This window comes from Rhyacophila brunnea, unplaced genomic scaffold, assembly GCF_057557595.1.
Source record: "Rhyacophila brunnea isolate RB1 unplaced genomic scaffold, BYU_Rbru_1.0 scaffold_19, whole genome shotgun sequence".
Taxonomy (NCBI): domain Eukaryota; kingdom Metazoa; phylum Arthropoda; class Insecta; order Trichoptera; family Rhyacophilidae; genus Rhyacophila; species Rhyacophila brunnea.
Genome location: NW_028232848.1, coordinates 22485564 through 22512541, shown reverse-complemented (window position 1 = coordinate 22512541; position 26978 = coordinate 22485564). Strand labels below are relative to the sequence as shown.

The following is a 26978-nucleotide window of genomic DNA, read 5'->3' as shown; positions in this document are numbered from 1 at the left end:
TGATTGTTGACTTTATTTTAAACAGTATTCTAAGTTGCCTTAAAATGATAAACCTGATTAAATGTTATTTTAGGTTTACTAATTTATGATATGATTGCAGGTTTATTATTTAATCACTTTTCGTTCATTTGTGCTGAGTAGTGGTTTTTCAATTATGCATCAGCCTATATAAATACACTGTTGGATGAAGTCCACTCCGAGCTGATATAATTTTTTTGTGCGTTCCATTGCCAATTTCCAGGTACTTCCGCAGGTCTACTTATTTGGTACAACTGTACAACTGGATTTATCCAAAGATTGTCTATTCACATTGATCGAGATCGACTATAATATTCTGCTCATTTTCATTTGAGATTTATAGAAGACACTATTTTAACTATCAATAAAAACAACAAGAAGTAAAATTAATGAACAGATAATCATATTCATTTCTTTTTACTTTTTCGTGGGTTCATTTACAATCCGTATATACTGGCAAATATTAATTTTCATCTTCCCACCAATATCACTTGTAACTCTACGGTCTTCAAGATACCTCATCGCAGGACAGATGTTATGTTTCATAATATGTTTAATTTTGTATTTATTATGTATTATGGCGCATTGGCAAATCGTTGTAATGCCGTAATACTCTTTTGCTAAATAAATAAATCGTAATCTTTAGCAATGATTTAAATAATCTCAAGTAGGCACCTAAATTTGATTTTTTTCCCTAGGTCTGATTTTTTTTAAAGTGTAAAATATTTTCTCATTTCATTTGGTGTGTTGGCTTTCCATCAATATCAGTGAATAATTGACACTGAACGAAATCTGATTTATTTAAAATTAAATTATAATTAATAATAAAATGGGTAAGTATCTTTGTAACCACCGTGTTAATTGAAGTGCATAATATTACTAGGTACTAAACGTCTCAAATATATAATGGCGTGATGGTTCACTAGCTACACGGGAATTTGATATTATGATAGCAAAGGAATACCAATCCATTATTATATTAAACTTTATACATATTGGCTTACATCTGTAACCAATTATCTTCAACTAGTATTATCGATCACTTCATCCTAAGATATATATATATCAGTGTGAGGGGTCGAGGTAGGCTGTTAAGATTCGACATAAATAGTACACACTAAACTTTGTCAGTCACATTTATTTATTTTCATTGAATGATGAGTACAATTTTTACATGGTGATGGTTAGTTTTTAAAATTCAATTAAACCCTGCTCAATCAAACTCGTGGCCCGCATATTCAGAGACCGGCATGCTAAACAATTCACCTATACCACCGTGGTTCCGGAAGAAATGTATCTTAATATACACTCCAATCTGTGGCTAGATATTGGTATTTCAATTGGTTTATAATAAAGCAGCAATATTGAACTATTTACAACAATAAATATCTTACAAATTATATTTTTTTGTTTAATACTCAATACGTCTTATGATGGGGCTTAAGAATGTGAGATTTTTAAAATAGAAATAAACATCATTTTGAGAACCCCTAAGGAGTTCTAAGGGTAGGTAAATACTAAAAAAAAGTTGGTATAAATGGGACCTGAACTCACATCTTTCACTTTCCGGGTAAGTACTTTCGCCTCTTAGGTATTGTTCCATCTATGATGCATTCAACATATTTCTTATACCTGCATTTAATCTGAGGTTCTTAAAATTATATTATTATCCCATATATTTATTTTTACGATATATATGTTAGCCACTTGCTCAACCTACTAGGTCTTACTATGATCCAAATACACATTGAAAAACAACATGTAAATTTGCCAAACCGGGACCCAAGACATTGTAAGCCGACGTGATAACCACTCGGCCATCGTGAACGGAACATGAAAAATATGTAGATTGTAAAATAATGTTTTGTTCTAAATTTAGCTTTCTTTATTGAGAATACATAAATTGGAGGTACCTGATAAACTAAATTTTGTGTATAGATGTTAGACAAAAATCGAAAATGAAATATTCCACAAAAAAAACTATTTCGTACCTACATTCAGTTATTTGATGTTATAATTTAACAGATCCGGCATGACATATATGTATGTAGCCCTACGCCATAGTTGTGACCTAACTAATAACGTGACTCTATAGCATACCATAGTAACGTTAAACATATGCTTTGTTTTCTTTTCACGTATAACTAATAAAGAAAACTGCGAGTTATCGCGAAACTTTACACTTGTAAAAGCTAATCCAATATATTTGTGGGTTGGCGATGTTGGAAGCAACGTGTGCTTTATTTTTTTTCTTCGTCTTCTCTCTGTCACGTCTTTTGTTGTGCTGGCATTATAATTTCGTTCCGTGGCGTGTTTTATCTCGACTACTTTTTAATATTTAATACCTCTGCAACTAGATTTTTCACCCCAGCACGGAGCTGATTTATGAATATGATTAAAAATCCTTTTATATTGCAACAGTTAAATATTTATGTATAATCTTCGTCGAGCATTTTTTATTTAGCAAAAGAATAAATGTTTCGTTTAAATATATACTACATATATTTTATATTTCTGTACATATATGAAATCCATTATTTTTTTTATTTCATACTGTTAAATAGTATATTCGGGTAACGGTTTTTAGTATTTACCGTACAAAATAAATGGAATTAATGAAACAAATTAATTTGCGTTCACGATGTTAACTTTCAAATCTCCTGCAAATTTAACATGTTCAAACATTATTACCTAATCGTTGCATTAGTGTTGATCAGTGGTGAAGGGTGACTTTTGGAAAGAGGTAGGCTGTGGAGATATGAAAAAAAAATTTACTTGTCAGATATACTTACGGGTAATAAGGAGATAATCCGATATTACTACTGATGAATATGTAGGTACACAACACAATGGCACACATCACAATGACACACATCACAGGATACAATTATTTTTTTATTTTTAAAATCAATTTTTATCCCTCATTGAATCCAATAGAAATTATTTTTTTAAATCATTTTATGTAGTTATTATATGCTTAAAGCGACAGACATCGACAATAAACATATTCCTAAAGAGTGTAGGGCCTACAGTAATCGTATTCCGTAGCGCTTATAGATTCGGTTCAAATTTACAGACATATTTGATGTTATGTGACGTCATAGCGACACAAAATGTAGTTTGGATTCTGTCGATCGGAATCCGAAGCTAATTCAGTTGAAAATAGATGGCGCTTGTGGCCACTTATTTTTTATTCGAAACTCAACTAAATTAAACGGTATTCTAAATTCTGACGATAGATGTCTCAATTGTTTTATATTTTGCATACATATTTTTCATTTACCTATTTTAATATAAATCAAATACTTGAAGATATATTTTTCTTAGAAGGTAGGCTTTAAATAATCGCCTAGTATGGAGCCTTCGCCACTGGTGTTGATTAAATAAGATATTGAGTTGTGGTATAATATGAATTTGATAAATTCGGTATTAAATATAGATGCCAAAATGCTGTATCATTTTTTAGTATTTACGGTACAAAATAAATGGAATTAATGAAACAAATTAATTCATGTTCACGATGTCAACTTTCAAACCTCCTGCAAATTTAACATATTCAAACATTATAACCTAATCGTTGCATTTGTGTCGATTGAATGAGATATTGAGGTAGTGAGATGTCATATATTATAATATTATACAGTAAAATAGAGTAGACAGAACACTCATAATAACATATTACAGTGGGGTAAAATATAATGTATAAAAAAATACAAGAAAATCAGCATATAATATTATGAAAAACAACTTTGAGTTAGTATACAACATAAAAAAGTTCATTTACTGCAGTGATTGGGTGCCTGAATATGAACATGATAATATAAGAACTATTCGAAAGAATTAATACTTGGTATTGAAGAGTGACTGGAGTTGTTGGTTTAAAAATTATCTAAGTGAGAAGAGTCTGTAATATTTATTATCATTTTGGGGCAGTCAATGAATGAATTTATTGTTTTAAATAATATTATTATGTAAACCAAAAGATCAGCTGTTTATGGCTATCTATTAGTATTTATTAGTGTTTGTAATTGTTTTAGAGTAAAAAGGAACCTTAATCTATACTTATTTTGTAATCGCTGTCTTACTTATGGATTCCATAATATTCCATATAATACACTTCTTTGTTTTAAAAATAGGTCCCTTGAAACCTTTATTACAAAAAACTGCTTTTCACAGAGCCATAGGGTTTCGTGTACCCAGTTGAGAATCACTGCTTTAGACTGTGTACTCATAAGTGTATTAGTGAAAAACAAAGCGTATAATTACGACAATAGTCCCACATATCCTTTTATATCGGCTTGGAAACATTATCCAACAATATATTAAATTTATCGGTCCGGAACAAATTTTCTACGCGCATTATCTAACTATGTCTTAATCATATTAATTTTATGTAACCAGACTATATTTTTTCAATCTTTATTTTCAGTTAAGGACTACTTGATTATAACTGACGTGTTCACTGAACTCAAAATAAAAATATTGACATCAAAGTGAGTCAGTTACCTACCTACCTGCGTCATTGTAAGAATTTTAGCGTTCGAAATATTTTCTGGCTTATTATTTTTGTAATGAAAGAAATAAACACTCCAATAGTTTATAAACTATCGGTAGGTAGTGCTAAATCACATTAATGAACTCGTAAATTCTGCATTATTCTATTTTTATATCCACGAATCAATTAGTATTGTTTATTGAAATCAAATTTGATTATTTTTCTTTAGATTTTTATACAAAACATTTTTTTTGATTACCCTCAGATTATTTTATATATCCGACAAAAACAATTATTTATTCTTTTTAAATACATATTTTTTAGTTCAATCAATTATTAACATTAGCGTCCGTTATTGAACGTACATAATTTGGGATACCTCAGAAACATACTTTTTCTACATACTTCTGTGGACTTAATGGTTATTTAAATCGACTATAATAATAAACATCTTTAAATAATAATAATCAGTCATGTCTGGAAAAGAATATAATACTAATACTATCGAACTATTGGTAGTTATTAAATAAATACAATATTGTTTATTTACTTAATACGAATACAAAAAATGTTTTAACTATTTACCTACAACTTTACTTCAAAAAATATGCTGCTCTATCGTAATTACGATTTATAGTTTAGTCTTAATTACCCCCATGTTTCGTCCTATCTGCTGGTACACAAGCAGCTTTTCTCGGTCCAATGTAAGCGTCGCGACGTTTTGCGACAGGTGGTATCGACGCCGATGCTGCTACGACAGTTTAAGTGACAGCTTCACTAGTTATTTACGCTTTACCAATATTTCACAATCTGAGGAAAATAAATATTGGTACTAGTAGTAGCTTTTATTAAACGAGCGGCAACGTACCTAAATTATAATTAGTTTTTTGTATACCTACTCCACTGAAATACTTATGCGGGATAAACTAAGGGTTAGTACACATATGTTGTATATCTAGTATTTAGCAAAATTCTATATAATACTTAAACAAAACGCCATGCTGTATATAAACTAAAAACTAAACAAATCCGCCTTATCTCCGGGAATAAATGCTGGCATGCCTGCAAGTGACTGGTGGGGTCGAAAATTCTAGGCCGAAGAAGTAAACTTCTAATATATAAAACAATTATAAGGCGAATGGTCACTTATGGCTGTGAGACTTGGTGCTTAACTCAAAACGAGGAAAACAAATTAGCTGTCTTCGAGCGCAAAATACTCCGTAAAATCTTTGGACCCACGTTGAAAAATGGGAACTACAGAATAAAAATGAACCACGAGTTGGAAGAGCTGATTGAACAGCAAACAATCATAAGATACTGTAAGTCCCAAAGACTACGATGGGCGGGACATGTGGAGAGAATGCCTGAAGTTAGAGCGCCAATGATCATGACGAAGTGGCTACCCCAACGGAAGAGACCCAGAGGCCGTTCAAGAAGGAGATGGGCTGACGCCGTAGAAGTGGACTGGCTTCATATAGGAAAACCCGGTAACTGGAGAAGTTTGGCGAGAGACCGGAGTGAGTGGAGAGCGGTTGTGGAGGAGATCAAATCCCACCCCGGGATGTAGCGCCGTGGAAGAAGAAGAAGAAGTTACACTCATATGAATATTAAATTACAAAATTAGATAGTTTCACCCGGCAGGCGAATTTGTGTGTTATAAATTTTTTCTAATACGTATGTTTCCTAGGATATAAGAAGGTAAGTAGGTAGGTATGTATTTTAAATAAAAAAAATAATTAAAGGCGCCTGCAAAGTTTTCTAGATTTGTTATAGACATTATTAAATGTGCATTAAATTTTAATAGTTTATGTCTATATACACACTTTAATTACACATCATTAATCTTTAAATAATGTATTCCTAGAGTAGTAATATAGCATTAGCACTAAAATAACTTTACTTCTCGATAACTACACATACTTGTAATGCTATAAGCACTCTGGACAGGTTTTATGAGTCGCGAAGTTGCTCCGTAAGCCACTATTTAGCGTCTCCGGCATATAAGTGTGGTGCCTCGTGCACCCAACTCAGTGTATTATCCCTTAATGTGTGGGCATCAAACCTTTTTGGTTGAAGGGTCGGTTACAGGTGACACCCACGAAGATTTAATAACAAACTTTCAGATACTGGACATTAGGGTAGGTGGAATATTTACCGAAAGTTTAAATGGTTGTTTGAAGTTCGCGGCTGGACTAATCGCTTCTGAATACATTATAATATTATCTAGTTACAACAGACTGTAAGTACCTTTTAGTTTTTCGTATTTTCTGTTGTAATTTATTACCTATACCAATTGATATAATAATATCTGCTGTGTTTTTAAAAATTGAGTTATTAATAATTAGTGTACGTCTGAATAGGGTATCCTCATTTAAATATATATTTTTGTATATCTGTCCCATGTAAACAGGATGGACGAGTTACACATGGCAAAGAAACTAACATTTGAAAAGCCGGACGAGCTACAAGATCGAGTGATCATTGCAAAGTCAATAATAAATGATAGATAATATAATAATATGTCTAGTTACTTATCCCGGGAAGTTAACTGTCAAGCGTGATGTTTTTAACACAGTCTGTCATGACCGACTGTCTAAATGTCGTTGAATATTAGGTACTGCCAAATATTTTAGACATATTATTATCATACTTGATTTTAATCATATGCATTTGTAATCAAGTAAAACACAGTGATGTGTGTTAATATTTATTATTATAGATAACCGGATTGTTTATGGAATTGCTCTGAGTGTTATCCGTGTCACTTTAGAGCAGGTCTGGGCAAACTTTTTGGCTTAAGGGCTACATTAGGAATATCAAATGAACGGTGGGCCGCATGTAAAATGTCTACTATTTTTGGGCATACATTATTAACTAATTATTATCACGGAAAAGGAATTGCCCCATAAAAAATAAACGATTCTCTAATAGCCAAAAATTTAATGGGAAGAATGAAACTGTTTTACATTTTTCTAATTTCAGCTTGTGTTAATTTTGTAGTCGAGATTCTTAAAACTGCTTGTATTATTAAAAATGTTCATAGGTGATGTTTGATCTCAAAGAGTTTTTATTGATATTTATAATTGAAAAGTTTGTTCAATTAATATTTAGGTTGATCCAAAAATAACCTTTAGCATAATCTTTAAGTTGTTCGAATTTGTCCAAATTAAGAGTGTTGTAAAATTTGCAGATTTCTTCTCGACAGTGCAATTCATATAATACATTTAAATTATATTTAAAAAAAAATGCGTTATCATGTAGAAAAAGGTAAACTTTTTTTCAGAAATACGATTAAAGCTCGCGGGCCTCACAGAAGTATTTATCGACTCGTAGTTTTCCGAGACCTGTTTCAGAGCAATAAAAATAATGGAAACATTTAGAAAAGCAATGCTGGGGAAGGTCAAAACCTACATAGGGTTGTAACACCAAGAAGAATAAGAAGATATTTTAATAATATAAAATGTGAATTCAATTTTTAAAAAATATTTTTTTTAAATTACCGACAAAGGCACGTTAAAAATACAAAATTATTTTTCGTTCGTTACTATTATTGAATATGGTTGAATTGTTTTTCTCTTTTTTTTTCCGACGCTGAGATTTATTCGAAAAATAAAATAATACAAGCTTCCGGATACAATGAAAATATTCTCTTGATTAAAACAATAAACATTATTGTTTCTGATTTTTTAAGCCTCGTTTACAAAATTCGGTTTTCGTTCCAAGTTGAATACTGTCGAGGTATTTTATACAGCCTTGTGTTTTCATCTGTATTGTTTTGTTGACTCTATCCACATAGAAACATCCTGCATTCCATTTTGTTTCACTGTGCAATGCGGTCTACCACTCCGGGATCCCGGGATTTCATTCAAGTGACCGGTCCTTAAATACCGGGTTGTTCTGAGTCACGAGCCCGGGATTTTTGGAGAAATATATTACATTATTTTTTATAAATATGTTAATTATCAAAATTATAAAATTTTAGTTTTTGACATTGTTTTTTTTGTAATATTATTATTAACATCAATTCTTAAGTCTGCAATGACTTTTTCTAATAAAATAATATCAGTTAGGCTTATATATTATATTTTATAATATTATATATATAATATTATATTTTATCCATCAAAAAATTGAGTTGAATTCTGTTGACTGGGAATGGAACTTAAAACACTGTATTCGCTATTTCAATGTTGTTTTAAATATGACACTAGTAAAATAACAATGACTGCGGTACTGCAAATAAAACGAGAGATAATATCGATTTTTATTAATTGAGTTAGTTGTTTACTTGCATTTACTGCGTTTACTTGCATTACTTACATTTTATATTTGGAAATTTGAGAATTTATTCAATTATTTTCAACTTATCTTTGGTTACTAACCCTATCTTAGCCGATGCGATGTACTTTGGCACGCAAACTACTCTACTTGATGCTAAGTCAAAGAAAATTTATACCATCTGAGAAAAATGCCTTACTGAAAAAAAATTCGTCTACCTGCATTCGTCTACCATAATTTGAATTCGGCCAGGGTCTATGCAAAAAAAAAAAATCTTTATGTATTTTACAGTATTCGCCATAGTGTATACCATATTTTAATTTACACATTTTTGTGTGTTGATTACACAACATAATATATCAAGAAGGTAACTTGCATACAATTTAATAAAAATATAATAATTAACTTTCATTCACTGTTCAATATTTTAACATTTTTATGTGATGAATATTTCATGGAGTAAGGTAATAAGGAATAAGGTACTTATTACAAAAAATAAACACGTTAGCTGTACCCATGTGAGTTTTTTTTTCAAAAAAAGATATGTGAAAATAATAACATATTCAGACGTTCGTTTTTATAATAGATAAACGTGATGTTTAGTTTTAAGATGGTTCGGTTTTGTTCTCTGATTTATATAATAATGTGTAGGTGTTTAGTGTTTGTCAAGTTGAATGAAACAATGACCATGATGCACACGTCATACTACACTCGTCCAACTGCGACTATAAAATACATACTGAGCTTAACATTCAAGTGTCAAACGTCTTCTTAACTCGATTCATCACATGAAGTGTTTCTTTTTTACAAATTTAGAAATCAATAATTATTATAATCATGCAGTTATATATAAAAAAAACTAATTATATACATTATTTATTTGATTTTGTGAGAGATTATTCAGTACTCAGTAATAGGTTGCAGCCCATTAATAATTAGAGATCACTTCTAGTACAAATTAATTAATTCGTTTTTATATGATGATATTAGTTTCTGCGTGATGAAACTTTGTAAAATATTCATACTGATTTCATAGAAGAATCTTTTCTACAAATACCCTACTTATTTAAATTGTTCATTGTAATCCCGAGAAACTAGGATTATTTTCTGTTGATCCCATTATCCCGGGTTTGAACTCCCTACTGCGTGCGAATGTGCCAGCTTTTGTCTATGTGTTTGTGCGGTTTGTTTAGCCGTACATTCATTCATGTGCAAGGGTTTTCAATGCTGCGCTGAAAACTGAAAGATATGGAAAAGCTATTTTTCTTTTTAACCCCTACCGACATTTTCTATTATTGCAGGATTCAAAAGCTTGTTAGTAATTCAGTTTCAATATTTTTCTACAGCACAATTATTATTATTTATCTCCTACGGTTTGTTATTTTTGTAATGTGTATCTAGTTACTTATGTCTTTTTATTTATATTGTGTATTTTTTTACAATTATATCGTTTTTATATTATGAATTTTGTATATATATATATACTCAATTATATATTGTTTATATATATACAATAATGTGGCTGGACAGTAATTATGGTGTATAGATTCATCAAAATATATCACTTTAAAAATTGTATCAAATGAAATAAAATATTCTATCGAATTAAATAATGGTTGGTACTTCATTCGCTTCTATGGCACTTCAATAGAATTGAATCAGATGAGAACACCACATTGAAGCGACGGAAACCGGTCTCAATTTTATTATATTACGTACGTAGATTAAGTATTTTTTATTGTATTTTATTGTAATTAATCAAGTACCCACAATTTAATTTTAAAAAATCAACAAAACATAAACACAATGAGAAAAGTAATTCAAACGTAATATCATCTACAAAATTTTCAGACATTTTTTAATTTTTGCAAATACATTAGTCATTTCCGTTGATATATATGCATTACAATAGTGTTACCTGTAATAACTATATTAAATATATATAATAATAAAATATTGGCAAAACACAATAAGAATAATTATAATACAAATTGGGTTGTTTTATGTTAAGTATCATTTTTTTTTCAAACATTCAGTTAAGTATTGCAATGATTATATTATTTACACTAAGATTAACTTCAAAGTTCTCCATCGTTTAATTCATAACTTCACCTGAAATCTTTAAAAATAATGAATGAATATATTAAATAACTGTATAGTTGTAACGAATGAATATATTTAATTACATCGTGATGGGTACTTGGTATATTATGTTAACGTTCGGGATTTAAAAAAATATATATTACTATGTTTCCTAAACTCTCTAAATAATTTCGTCATAAAATTTACATAAATTATCATTATTTTCTAAGATTAGATGTCAATTATATAACCGATATCTCTTGATTAAATAATTGAACCGGGGGATGGACGGTTTGGTCTCAATCCTTAATTAGAAATAGTCTAATGGACCCTTCCCGGAGTTGTAAATACTACATGTCCCATTAAAACTAATCCACTTTATTGATATATCAATAGATTTTACGTTAAGCGAGAGATTATGCCGGACCCTCCAACGAATTAAAGGTTTACCATTACAAAACTAGACATAAGTATCTCAATTTGGAACAAGGGTCCACTTCGAGTTAACCCTTTGTTACATTGAAATGCTCTCGTACGGTTTATTCAAGAAGTTATTATTATCATAACAATTTAATTGCAATGCCCATTTTTAATCACTCGGTTTTACTTTTTTAAATTTAATAATACTTTGATTCATACAATTTATAATAATTATAAATCACAATTATTGTAATAAATTCATTTTTATATACTTTTAATAATCATATTAATACTATTGACCGAACGTACTTGATGGAATTTGAATTTAAATTCTAATGGATTTAAGTTTTGTACTATTGACACAAATAGAATAGTACAAAACTTAAATCTATTAGACTTATTAATCACATCTCTGCCGTTAAAAATTACCAGAGATTACGAAATCTTATAAAAATAATATCTAGGTAGTTTTTTTTAAGAATTGTTACTTTAAAGTGTAATAATATTATATTTATATTTATAAAGTGGATAAAATATGTTCACTAATAAAATTTAGAGAGCGTCTAAGAACTTTACTTTAAGTATACATAATTTGGAACTGCCTCAGTAACATAACTATTAGAATAAATCTTGGACCGAATTGGGTTCGAACCCACATTATATCGCTTTCCGTACTTGGGTATAGACCTTAATTGGAAAATCTCTCGATGGCCCTGATAGTTATTATTCTACAAGTATACAATATGTAATGTAGGTTGTATTTATGTTTTTGACTTTAACAAAAAAAAAATCTTTGAATATCTAATAATATAAAAAAGTTAAAATAAAAAACGGTAGGTGGGTGATCATCTGCAAATCATTGATGGATTGTGTGGTAGTATATAAATGTATTATACTTACTATTTTTTATTAATACTATAATAAGCAAGCTTTAAGAATGAAACCTTCTTCATTTAATATGTATAATTTGGGCCAGCCTTAAGTGTTTTATGAGTTTTTAAATCATTATTTGGTTATATCCGAATGTTATTAAATGCAATAACTAGAGATATAGCGAAAAATTATAACGTATAATATATTTTTAATTTATCATTGAGTTGTTAAACGTTCAATGTGATAAATTGAAATCTTACACTAGGAACAAAAATTATGGTAGACTATCAAATATCTGTGATAACTTGACGTATCTAAATAACATGTAGTTGAGGGCTCATCCTGGAGGGCTTATCATGGAACACGAAAATAAGGGAAGTCGATTACGTTTTTGGTGTGGTTGTAAAAAGTTACAATTCTCAAATAAGAAGGAATACGTGATATACTTAAAGACATGTTAAAGGATAATATGTTACTTTCAATAGTTACGTCTGTAACATATTATATAATAAAATTTGTCTCGTACACAAAACGCACATTCTATATTGATGATACTCGATGAAATTTCAGAGGCTTTGTATTTCTTGCGTTTATGCCATTAAATCATATAACCAAAATTGGCTTCGAAGTATTGGCCTTTGGTGACAGGATTTCTCGAATGTTCTCTTATTAATCTGGTCGGTGGGCTTTTATTAAAATGAGACATTATATCGAAGGTTTAATTAATTACTTATTAAGTAATTAAGTCGTACGTAGAACATAAACGGTTTTATTAAGGCTATACTTGAGCTGGGGTAAGGTCTAAAATGATCGTGACTACGCGACGTGAAGATTGTGCAAACGACGCGTGCAGAACAAAACATAATAAAAATTCAACATGCGTCCATTTAATGTTATGTTTATTGTTCTATTAGTAATAATAATAATTCATTCATTGACATGTTTTCTTTTTCAAGTAAATGGGTAACATTTTTTAGTCATCTTTACACGATTTAAGAAATAATTCCCGCGACGCCATTACAAATCAAATTGACGTGTTCACAGCTCCTCGACTTTTGCTCTCCGATTGGCAGCGAGTTCAAAATTTCGTCGCACCTATAGTTGCAAATTATTTGCCGTTTCACTGAAGTATGCTTTTAATATAATTTAACAAACGATAAAAACAAATATTTTTACAATATTGTTACATCTAGAGGTTTTACCAAAGCCTCTACAATTATAACCTAATTTCAATCAGTAATAATAATTATTTTTTGTCAAGCCCCTTCAATCGATAGTGTTTTTTTTGTTAAAATTATTATGAAAATCATTTAAGTACTAAATCTTCTTTGCCTCACTTGTGTGATGAAATGATTTACCCTTTTCTCTCTATAAATATTTTCTTCTGTGATGAGTACGTTGTTTTTAAATAAATTATTGTTTATGTTTGTTTCAGAATGGCGGAGCTAAAGATGGATTAGACATGAACGTGGGTCCAGCATGGCAAAAAGGTTACACTGGAAAGGGTGTCGTGGTTTCTATTTTGGATGATGGCATCCAGACCAACCATCCAGATTTAGCTCAAAATTATGTAAGTCATTTTGTAATATCTACCGTAAAAGTTTTCAGACATTGTATTGTTTACCCTTTTAGCTTTTTATGTATTTTTATTAAGTTATATTCAAATTTAATAATCTGAACCAGTTAAAATCTTTTAAAAGCGTCGGTTGCTTTTCTTTATTTTCGGATAATTTACTCCGACCTTCACTTTGAACGCAGTGGCTGGCAGACACCTGCGGGTGACTTCTGAAACGCTATCCGCCGAAAAGCCTTAATAATTACCTGCGAAAATTCGTAATGACCTTTTTAATGAAGGGATGCCGTGTTGGAATATTCCGCAGACCGAGACGCCGCGTCGCCGACGCCCGTGAAAATGATGTAGAGAAAACTTAAAATAAGCAAGTAGGTAGTTATTACAAACGCCTTGGTAGTATACTATATTCAGTGAGATAAATACAACTTTGAGACGATGCCCTTTTTAAAACGGTTGTTATTAATTCTAACCATTTTTTTCAAAATAGGTAACGATAGTATTATTTTGAAATAATATCTATAGAAAAGGCAAGAAATAGTGGAATTCGATCTCATACCTTTGACAATTCTGCCAATGAATATGCAACCAGCTTTGTATTAATCAAGATATTTTGTGAGGTTTTTTAATACTCTATAACTTCAATAATCGGCGGCTCTCGTGGTGCAGTGGGTAAGGCGCTGGCCTTCCACCCGAGAGTTCTGGGTTCGATTCCCGGTCACGACAAAAACATTTATGTGTTTTTCTCAAAGCCTGGGTGTTTGTGATTGTTCAAAATTACTAACAAACCACCTTGTACGAAAAAGCAAGGACATGGTTATTAATAATTCTTAAAAAAAAAAAAAAACTTCAATAATCAGAATCTAACATTCTTAAATCCCGTGAAAAGCTAGTATTAAAAAAATCGATGCGTGTACTTATGTACGCGCTTTAGAAGTTACACTTCTTTAGCGTAACAAAACAAAAACAAAACTTATGATAACCTAAATAATTCATGATCTAGCTCTAAATTATCTTGTTATTTCTCGTTGTTTTTATTTTTGAAGTAACAACTGTCACTCTGAAATTTAATCGTTTGTTTATGTAAGGAATTGTAAATGGCTGACAATAATAAATTCGTTGCCTAGGCAACGGAACAATTCAACTATCAAACTTGCGTTTGTATACAGCTGACGGATTCGCAGCTATTTTCATACTGTCGTAACGGTGTGCGCGCGCAGCTCTCAATTTCACTCACATCCCAAAAGAAGTATAACTTCAAAAATATCGTATTACGATATTAATATTAAATTGAATACGTTACGTTTTTAGGTGGTAGTCATTTTGGTTGTAACGAAAACTAAAATTATTTAATTCAATATTATATAATTATGTTAAACGTACGTAGAATGTAATTTTCTCAATAAAATGTTTTCTCATGTAATACGTCATGTATTTATGTTGAATTTACAAGAGGCTACAGGAGAGCAACAAAATGTTAGAAGAATATATGTATCTCATGACTGACTGGGTAGTCTTTGTGTGTAGTTTAATTTTTACTGAGGAACCGTCTTTAGGATAGATATAGAGAGAGATAAAGGAAATGTATCCATTTCGATACTTGGAAACAATGAGGAATACGTGTAAAACTATGGGTGGTACACTTCTTATATAAAAATGTAATGTACATATTTAATTATGTAATTCTACTTCAATATAAAATTGTACATAAGACTTTACTATAAAAATCTCTTAGACAGGTTAACAGATTTTTGAATATAAATTAATTTGATTTTGAATAATAATAATACCTATGTAGGTACTTAATCACAATGTACAATATATATTATATAAGTAGGGTGTGTCTGACTATCGTATTCCCGATATTTTTTAGTTACTATATCAGGTAAAAATGATACTGCTTAATTATACTCTAAATTTAATATTATGCTAATTGAAATAACATATAAATTGCAAAGAAATTTAGAAGTACCTATTTTAGCAGGCTTTACCGAAATAAGACATAATATAAAAGTATAAAATGGACTTAATTGAATGAAAAAATATTCTTCTTGTAATGAAATTTGTTGAATTCTTTATAAAATAAACATATTTCTTTTCGGGTATACTACCAGCGATTCTCATTTTATTTTTCTTGACCAAAATTATTTATATATTACTGAATCATATATAGATCATAATGCCGTTACGTATTTTATAAAGTATATACTTTCCTATCAAGTACCTAATACCAATAATGTTTTAATATTCTTTTTTGTCCAACGAATAATTCACAAGATATAAAATGTTACCTTCATTCTTTATTAAACATTCTACTTAACCATACCTATTAATTTTTTTTTATGAAAGTATGGTGCCGGGAAGGCCACGAATCTGCATCCATCGGATTCCGGCCAATGTAGTTTACCAATTTAGCCACCAGAACCCTATCATTTTTTTTAATTCTTTTGATTTGAATTAACGTATCAATGATAGGTACGTATCTTGATTCCTAGCCAGCGTCGGGATATTAAAAAAAATGTCTTAACGTACTTACGCTACTTACTTGCGCTTGCCAATAGTTTTTTTTTCGTCTGGCACAATATTCGTTTTAAGACCTTTTCGAATTAGAATATTTCTGAGGCGTTCTCGAATTATGTATGAAAAATTAATTATGTTAATAATATTATTAAATAGGTATTTAATTATCAAATTAAATTATATTACAAAAAAATAATACGAATGATAATATTTAAATTTTCATTATTAATACCAAAATGTGGTATTCTCTATACCAGTGATGGCGAACCTATGGCATGCATACCATTAGTGGCACGCGAAATGATTTTGCATGACACGCGAATGTTTTATTTTGAAGAAAATAACAATTGCTATGTACAATAATTTAAAAAAAATACAAATATTTTTTAAAAATAAATGTATATAATTTAATATTGAAAAATAATGACGGCATAGCCATGTGTATTTTCTTCGGTGCTTCATTTTATTTTTATTGAAACGTCAAAACTCATCCATAATTGACAGATCACATTGTATAAAATAGCAGGCAAATACACTTCAAGAATAAGCATTACGTTTAATGTAAATATAATATAATTGCATAAGTCTGTCCGGTTCTTAGGCTTTATGCGTGATATAATATTCATATGCTTTCTTTGCTTTCTTAAAAACCATTTTTTTCCATAAAAACTGATCGGCACGTCAGACAGTCGAAAAAAAATATTTGGGAAATATTGGCACGCGTACCCAAAAAGGTTCGCCAACCCTGCTTTATACCGTAGAGCAAAGATCTGCAACCTTTCATATTGGGGTGCAATATAATTATTCACAGGATTTGTAAAAATTCTTTATTGAAAATACACCATTTTAAAACACTTCTAGTAAAACTTGCCAAAAAACGTTAAATATGAAGACAAAATTACCGAAATTAGTTGAGTGCATCCATAAATTAATACTACTTTTTAATTTCGTTATTTACTAATTAGATATAATGCACATGGCGTAGTTGGTAAACCACATTGGTGCGAATTCAGTGGATGCGAGTTCGAGTCCCGCTTTCTAGTTTTAAATTATGTACTGATTATTGCCAAAAATGTAAATGTATATTTTTTAGGTATTAAAGTCTTTGAAGCACGTATTACCTATCACAGCACCATGTATAAATTTAAACATATTGTTATATCTGATAAATAAAAATTTTCCGCAGGCAATTTTTTAAATACATATATTGTCACAATTTATAATAAAATGTTATTTTTTATTAGAGTTTGCAAAATATAATGTTACTTATTTATAGGAAATCTAGCATTTTTTTCGTGTCAAATAGTTTATTTTCTTACCTTGTCTAACATATTATGTTTGTTGACTATATAGTTGGCAACTCTGGTGAAGGCGTATCAATTAAAATCCTCAACATGCGACGTGTTGTCCATCCTTGCCGTAGACGTAGAGAGATTCAATACAATTATAGTTCTAAAGTTTAATATAATACGTAGGTAGTTATTGATTTTATTGAAAATATAAATTTAAGACAAATAACTTAAATACTTGTCAAAATAATATAGTACCTACTAGCAACGTGAATATCTTACAATGATGGGTATGTAATTATGCCAGTTATTATGTAACATCGTAACACAATAATATAGGTGGGTGGGCGTATCCGATTATACTTGAGAAACAGTGGGCCACTCCAATTACCTTAATTTCCCCCAACAGATGGTGCCGACTAGCTCGCTCGTTTATAATTAGCATTTTGTGGCTCGGAATAAATCGTCTCATTAATTGAGAGAAAGCGAGCTAAAATTGAGTGCCTTATGAGAAAATGTACTCCGTCTTTAAGGTAATAGGTATTTTTTTTACCTTGCATCATAGTGCTATTTTAATTAAAAATTAATTTGATTCGCTGGGCGAGGTTTTTTTTGTATTTTTTGTGAAAAATGCCTGGCAAAAATTTATTGTTGATTAAACTATTATTTTACGTGAAATTATTAATATTATAATTATTATAATTTTCACTCTACTCATGGAAAATGAGTTAGCTACTTATATGTCTCATTCCCGTTGATTAGGTCATATGAGTCGTTGAGAACAAAATTCCTCCTCACCGTTCATCTTACATTACAACTTACTTTCTTCTATCACATCTATAGATAAGTTGTTTTTATCTTACTGGCTAACTCGAGCTCATTGATACTAACGTACGTATCTACACTGATTCCATATTCATAGAAACGAAATAATTGGCTAGAGGATCGCGTGCCTAGATCCAACCGTTGTCTATCTCACTTATTAGTATTAATATTTCTGTATATCTGTCGGATTTTATGTCTTCGTTTCACGCTGACGAATTCACGGAATATCGTTAGTTAATAATAAATCTAAATTCTCATTAATATAACTATACACATGAGTATGTATGCGTGTGTGTGTGTGTGTGTGTGTGTGTGTGTGTGTGTGTGTGTGTGTGTGTGTGTGTGTGTGTGTGAAGGTGGTGAGCTACTATATTAATTCGCTTCTTCATCACAATAGGCCGCTTACCAACATATTAAAACACCCAACCCTTGGATCCCTGTTTATGAAAGAAAGACCGATGAGGTGACCCAAGGGAACCCGGCAAGAAAAGCGAAAACCACCCACCCCTCTTTTGCCGAAAGGTTGAGCTTTTCACGCTCGCTTCTGCATACAAAAGAAAATGAATTACGCCTGTCTTAGGTGTCACGGGCAGGTGTGACCCGCGGGCCATTATTGCTGGTCCTTATTTGTCGTTACTCGTCTGTCCGGTTTTGTTCGGCGCTTAGCTCCAGGGCTTATTGCGTTGAACGGGGCTTTTGTATCGGGCGATACTGATATAGGCATTGCTACAATAATTAGACTTGTCAATATAACATAAGAATAAGGTTAATATACTAGTAATGAATCTTCGTTTTACGGAATAGTTTGGGAAGACCGTCTTTCTACGATTCTTAACGTAAATATTATACGTTCTAAAAAGTGTATTATGGAGGTGTAATTATGATATAAGCTATTACTATAATATTATAGCACCTTTACACGTGCATGGAATTACTGTCGGCAATAGTGCTTATTTTAAACTATCGTGACAATAACTGTTTACACGTAAAAGTGCTGACTGTCTCTCCAATCTCATTATTCAAGAGTAAGCGAGACGCGATGTTGTCATTTTATACTACTATTTGACAAGACGTATTTAAAATCGGTTAACCTCAAAATGAGAAGTTCGTTTTTTTGCCGGCAGGTTCGACATTATCGTTCTACTGCGCAAGCACAGATCTTACTTGCGCATAAAAAATCATCACAATTCAGAAGTTTCCAAACTTGAATTTTAAATCATTAGATACTTTTGAAGCAATATAATTATTATGCATAAAATATAATATAACGAACATCAGTGTCAAACGGTGACTTTTGGAAAGCTGTGGAGATCAGTGAAAAATATCACAGAAGATAATACGATATTACTACTGATGAATATGTAGGTACACCTTAATGACGACACACTAATTAGATGAATTTGTATAGCTCACTGACGACATAAAATTGATGGATTAGTTAAAATTATGTATTTTTCTCAATATTTATACACATCAAAAATCATCAGATAATTTTATTTAATTAATGAGATTTTGAAGTTTCATTGAATTATTGTGTCGATGTTATCAGTGTATGTATATACCTATTCATTTGTAGTAATATCGTATTTTCTTATTTTTTCTCGTAAGTATACCCGACAAGTGTGCTCTTCTCAGATCTCCACAGCCTACCTCTTTCCAAGAGTCACCCTTCGGCACTAGAATCTCGAGTATTTGACAATACTAGAAACATAAAAAAACTTATATAAATATCCATAGTCATCTATTCTGCATATTAGTTTCAAAGGAATAATATCTCTTTGAATCGGTTCATATAAATTTTCATACAAATAATATTTGTATTAATATAACATTTATTATGTATTAACTAGAATAATATGTTGGTGCATTCATTTTCCAAGAACATAATATATATTACGAGAACTTTATTTAATGGTAAATCATAAACATGGTTATTATATTCTAGGAACTCTGTTTTCCGCATATCTCTCTGACAGTCTTTTTTATTACCATTGTCTTTGTTTCATAAGACATCTTCTTATTTGAATATTGAAATGAAATCCTGTCGGTGGCATTAACGCCTTGAAAATAATACCTCTCTAGCACCCCCCCTGTAATGACATACCCGGAGATTTGATGGCTTAAACCCGGATTAAGAAACGATTTGAGGACAGTAATCTATGGGAATTTATGGTGATCGCGTTTTGTGGGGTCATTCTGCACAAAAATCGATATCTTGCAAATGTTGGCTATGTATTCACACTCGACGATTTTGTATTTTAAATTAAGCATGGTTAGATTTACTTGATCTTTTTATGCAGTGTATATAGTTTTCATTGAGCCTAGAGTATATTATTTTGTTAGATAGAGATACACGGTAGGCAACCAAAGAGAATAATGCGCACATAGACAGTCAAACTTGTGGACTTGTGTAGGTCATAATAATGACATTATTATTGAAGAATACGTATACACCAACGTAACAACTAAACATGAAATCGACCATATTTCAAAGACTTACCGATAACATTAAATTGAATGATGAATAATAGAAGTTGTCTATGTATTTTTTTTTAAATAATTTATAAATTAATCGAGTACTTTGATTTGACAGAATTTGATGTAGTAAAACATAACGTAACTTTAAACTCATTTTAAATTGTGTTAAAATTAACCGTTGTCTATCGAAAAAACAAAATTTTATTATGGAGATTATGCTTTTAATAATAAATGACAGTTTCGTAGAGTGTTAGATATTTTTATATCAGTAGAAAAATCGTTAAGAGAGAGGAGCAATTGGGTATAAAATGTCGTTAATTTGATGTTATTTGAAATATAAATAAAAAAACATCGTTGCTTGTTAGAATATCAATTTCATACAAAACAAATAATTCTGAACGCGATGCGCTATTCGTTTCAAATGAAATGAAGGATAAAGCCAAGGGTGAGCGCTGTCTCTGTAGGGTCTGTGTTTTTATTTGGGCCATACCAACCGCACGGCTCGGGTTAATAAAGCCCGCTCAGCTAGCTGTGGCATCGTAGCTCAACTACCGTTCCTTGAGCTATAACTGATCAAAAATATCTCTATCTTTTCTCTTGGATGACGTAGGTACATACATGGTTAGAGACTAGAGAGAGATTCGCTGTGCTATCAGGACGTTGAACTGAAACTTGTTCACATATCACAATTCACATATTATTATGATTTTATTAAAATTTTACTGCTGTTTCTAGTTCTACACTATTTTACTAGTAATACTACTGTCACTGGGACGCATGATCTGTTAATGTTAAAAAAAAGTATTAATTCTTGTCTTACTAATTTATCATCCTTATTTTCTTATTCTCTTAAAAGGGTAAGTAACTGAACAAATTGACGAGTTTATTAAAAAAAAAAAACCTCAGTGCGGTAATCAATAAAATTAATTATCACTCTCTTGTTGTGCATTGACATCTTTGTGTCACCACAAAATTATGTTTTATAATACGAAATAAAGATCTTTTAAAATTTTGCCTTAAGGCTATACTTCGGCTGAGGCATGGTCTAAAAAGATCGTGACTACGCGACGCGCAGATTGTGCAAACGACGCGCGCCGAACAAAACATAATTTGTCATAAAAATTCAACATGCGTCCATTTCATGTTATATTTATTGTTATATTAGTGATAATAATAATATATTCATTGACATGTTTTCTTTTTCGATATGTTTTTTGTCATCTTTACACGATTTAAGAATATATTCCTCCGACGCCATCAAAAAACAAACAAAACATAATTTGTCATAAAAATTCAACATGCGTCCATTTCATGTTATATTTATTGTTATATTAGTAATAATAATAATATATTCATTGACATGTTTTCTTTTTCGATACGTTTTTTGTCATCTTTACACGATTTAAGAATATATTCCTCCGACGCCATCAAAAAACAAACAAAACATAATTTGTCATAAAAATTCAACATGCGTCCATTTCATGTTATATTTATTGTTATATTAGTAATAATAATAATATATTCATTGACATGTTTTCTTTTTCGATATGTTTTTTGTCATCTTTACACGATTTAAGAATATATTCCTCCGACGCCATCACAAAACAAATTGACGTGCTCGCATCTCGACTACCTCTCTCCGATTGGCGTCGAGTGCGAAATTTCGTCCCACCTATTGTTCAAATTTATTTTCCGTTTCATTTATGTATGCTTTTAGTGAATGTTACAGACAATTCAATGAGTTACAGCAGAATACTTTCATTTGATTCAAAATAACGCAGCAAACATAAACTAAAGAAATAAACGGTTAATTAATATGAGTGGTAAGTTTTTTGTGAAATAGTTGCAGAGAAAACTTTTTAAAACACCCCTCTAATTGAGGTCCGTTTTAACCGCCGTGGAGTGAATGGTAAATTATTAGCCCTTATCAGGTTTATTTGATATTAAATGGTAACTACGAACTGGTGATAAAAACAGTTCATCTTCTATGAATAAAACAATATCCCTCCTTGACGTCTCATAGTAATGAGGCTCGCTAAGGGCTGACATCCCCTCGGTTATCTCACGAATGGCATCCCTCACCACACGGTATTTATTAAAAAAATACCTATATTATTTTTGGTATTTATGTAAGTGGTGTCGTATGTGATATTTACTTATTTTATATATTTAATTACTATATTATGATCTATAAATGAACTTCACACGATGTCGCATTTATATGATATATAATCAATTGTAAAAACATATATTTAAGCTTGAAGCACGTCGTTATGTTAAACGATTTAGGTATATGTAGAGTTGGGTATTTCCCGAGAAAATTTCAATCTCGAGATCCGGGATTTTCTGAAAATAATTCTCGAGAATTCTTGAGATATCGGTTTATTTAATACTTTGGACGCGGAAGACGCACACGGTGCGTAATGACCAGGCGGCCAATTGATGTAATTAACGTGCATTTTAAAGGGGGAAATTAAAATCTCATTATCTATTCAGCAGCGAAAGCGTTGAAAAAAAGCTTGTAAAAATCCTAAAATCAGTGTAAAAGCAGACAAATTGCAAAAATATGATTTTTTTTTATGTAAAAAGACAAACAAAATAGAAGTAGAAAACAAAAATAATTCAAAACATTACTCATTAAAATAGAATTTCAAAAAACACAGACTGTCAATCCTTGCGTCTGACAATCGCGTACGCTTTTTGGACACAAACTTCCCTGATGTTGCAAAAATTGCGCTCATTTTGAGTCGACGTTGGCTTAATTGTGTTAAATGCCCCGATCAGTCTTTGGACGTTTTGTGTTTTCTGACCACTTTTTTCATATAGAAAATCGTTTTTTTTTAATTAATATTTGATAATAAAGAAATGCCGAACCCCGAGAAAAGATTTTCGAGTTTCGGGATGGAAAATCTCAAAAATTTCTTTTTGAAAGAAACCCAACTTTAGGTAAGTATATGGAAATAGATAATATGTGAAATGCCAGATAAGGTACTATTCGGTTATCAGGAATACAGCGGAAAACACATTTTGAAAATACCCGATATACTGGATTATTTGTTAGTTTGGGTTAGTTTAGGTTGGGTTAGGTTGGGTTAGGTTATGTTTGGTTAGGTTAACCTAACAAATAATCCAGTTTATCGGCTATTTTCAAAATGTGTTTTCCGCTATATTCCTGATAACCCAACAGTACCCCAGATAATTCAAAATATTGATTGTATATTATAAATGTATAATGTTTGATCAAATAATTATATAAACAAAATTGTACTCTAATTCTGTTATCACTACAGTCTAAAACGAGTCCGCGATTTGAGCTCAAATTGGAAAGATAAACACGAAGAGAATGACAGAGAAAACCCACTTGATTCCGAAGATATGTCGTGTAATCGTATATATAACCAAGAAACTAAGATCGCGGAAGGCGATTATTCGACTCACGTAGGAAAGATTTCGCCGACCGACAGCCCTCAAAGTGGATAGCAATTGACAAGGTCCTTATATCACTGCTCGGAGACAATTCCTTTATTTATATACGGAAATGTTCAAACACGGCAGAATAAAATAAATACAATCAGAACGCGTGTATTGGTAGGTACTTTTTCCGATCTATATCGGAATTATAACAATCTTACAACCATATTGTAACATTGCTGCCTCACGTTTAACAGAGTCATAACTAAAATTTTAATTGATCCAGGCATCGGTTAGTAATTAATTAGAACACTTAATTGACACCTTGACATATAAACACATATACCGCTAGCCAAAAATTAACACAACTTATTTTAATAAATATCTCAGACCAGACAGTAGTTTATTAAAATAAATGTTTGGTTTTTACATTTTTTTATGTAGAAATAAATAAAATAATAATTATTAACCATTGATATATTAGTTATCCTCAAGTAAGTATATTATAAAATACCTCCTTCAGTACCTTGAATATTTAAATAGTAGGTACCTTAAACAACGACTGCATTACCTCTATATTTATTATCTGTTTTAAGTACTCAGTTGAACGGCACTCATTTGGTTTATTAGCGACAACCGATCTCAGCTATCGTCTTCAAAGTAGAGACAGTCCCCAGGGTCCAAATGTGTCGAAACCCAGGGGACAGACAATGTAATTTTTAACATTTGTTAGACTAAAAGTAGTGCTGCTAAACCTGATTTTGACAGTTGTATCCATGGCCCCCACAAGGATAGGGACTGATAGGGCTCCAGCCTGGGGGCCCGGGCTCAAGGGTAAGGCCGGGCATGGCGGATCGACCAGATAAGTGAGATAAATACACTTCACAAATTTGCTATAATAGTGTCAACTTCAAGTGGATTTATTAAAAATACAAAAAATCGTTGAAAATACACTGAAAACCCTTAATTTTCTGGAGCATCATTTGGAAATTTAAGCCATCACACTACCTTTAATCCTAGCAATATGTAGGGGGCGCCAAAGACCCGGCCTGGGGGCCCACTTCAGGGTGTGGGGGGCATGGTTGTATCCACCATAGTGGCATCCCAAACCATACATTTTTCTTCTCATATAAATATATTTTTTTTCTATTAAATTGTTACAATAAATATAATTAAAATACAAAATGAAGATTAGGTATATATGGGATTTTGTTTTATAATTTTAATTTACTTATTTCAGTAATAGCTTCTTTTTTTTCTAACTTCTAATAAGTCATTGATGTCGCTGGCATAGTTAAGCGTTATATAACTATGCATAGAACCCTCAGAACATGGTTGAACATCGCAAAATAACTATCATTAATATATATACTCCTCTTTGAATTCACGGGGATCACCTTAATGTGTTAATAAATATAGATACATACTTTGTGTGCATCGTTAATGTAAACCGGGACGAAAACACGGAAGTAAAATGCCAAATTGAACTACTCGTAGTAAGAAATGTGTTTACCAATTTGAACAAAATCCTGTGCATCCGTGATTTAAATCCACACTTTACACTTGACATGGTTGGCTAAGTGCTGCTTGTACCCTTCAAGAAATTCCATCAACCAGAAAATTATGTAAATATTCTTGTATCATTTTTTATAAATTCAATACTGAATTACCACATGATTTAAGATTGTAAAAATTCTTCTAATTGAATTTTGTATTTTCAATTATACTGTTATTAAAATGTAAAATTAATTTTGTGACAATATTTCAATGAGTCAAATACATAATAAATATACATACTAAAAGAAATGATAAAAGTTCCTTTATATATTGTATAGAAATACTTGAGCTTGTGTAGCGCATATCCGGTCAAAAAAGTGTCAATACTGATACAAGTGGGTCTATATCATACACAAGGCAGCAATTGGCGGCTTTCAACAGTTAAGTAGTTTATCACTTTTATATATTGAGGTATTATAGGTAATTGTAGTCTAAACTGTCTATCTCGCTCTAAAAGTGAGTACAGCCAAGAGAGAATGGCTGTTAAACATAGCACTTTTTGACAACAACAATCGCCTCAATACATAAATATGGGAAACTACGGTCGATAGCCGTCCATAGCCGCCTTGTGTATAGAATAGACCCACAGGTATCGATATGACGGCCTAATTGAGTACCTAACATTCCATAATAAGTTCCATTCCAAGTAACGTATAATGCATAATTTCACTTGTTTACATAAGTATGACTATGCATATGGCTCTTAGTTATCTTTCCATTTATATTCTAACAGTATTTTGTATAAAAAATGGAAACAAAATATACTCAATGAATGTTGAGATGTATTAATAAAGCACTGCGCTTAATTATTAAGCTAAGAAGTAGTTTTGTAATGGAAAAAATATAATTATTAAAGTATTAAACATTCATATTTTTTTAATTACATAATAGATGACTACCTCTTTTATTCCGCGTTGCCAGCTTAGGGCCGGTCGCATTTTCTCGGGGTCATTGTCAACTTAAAGTGATTATTCTTGTAGGCAAATATGCCGCATTGTGTGCCGAAATAAAACGAGATCCGCCATCTTGAATCAACTTTTTTCCCGCCAAAAGATTCCAGGGAATATTATCCGGAAAGTTTCGTATTACCTACACTGTGAAAGCCTTTTTAATTAAGTAAAGTAATCTTAAAAATGTAAAAAGTATTCCTCTCCCATCTTTG

At 31.1% G+C, this 26978-nt stretch overlaps 1 protein-coding gene across 1 annotated transcript in view; it reads left to right on the top strand.

Annotated features, from left to right (window-relative positions):
• The window catches only part of Fur2 (furin-like protease 2), a 122652-nt gene that overhangs the window by 39609 nt on the left and 56065 nt on the right, over positions 1-26978 (top strand). Inside the window, exon 3 of the mRNA XM_085945763.1 lies at positions 13602-13736. Within this exon, the coding sequence (XP_085801889.1) occupies positions 13602-13736 (135 nt within the window). The remainder of the gene's footprint in view (positions 1-13601; positions 13737-26978) is intronic.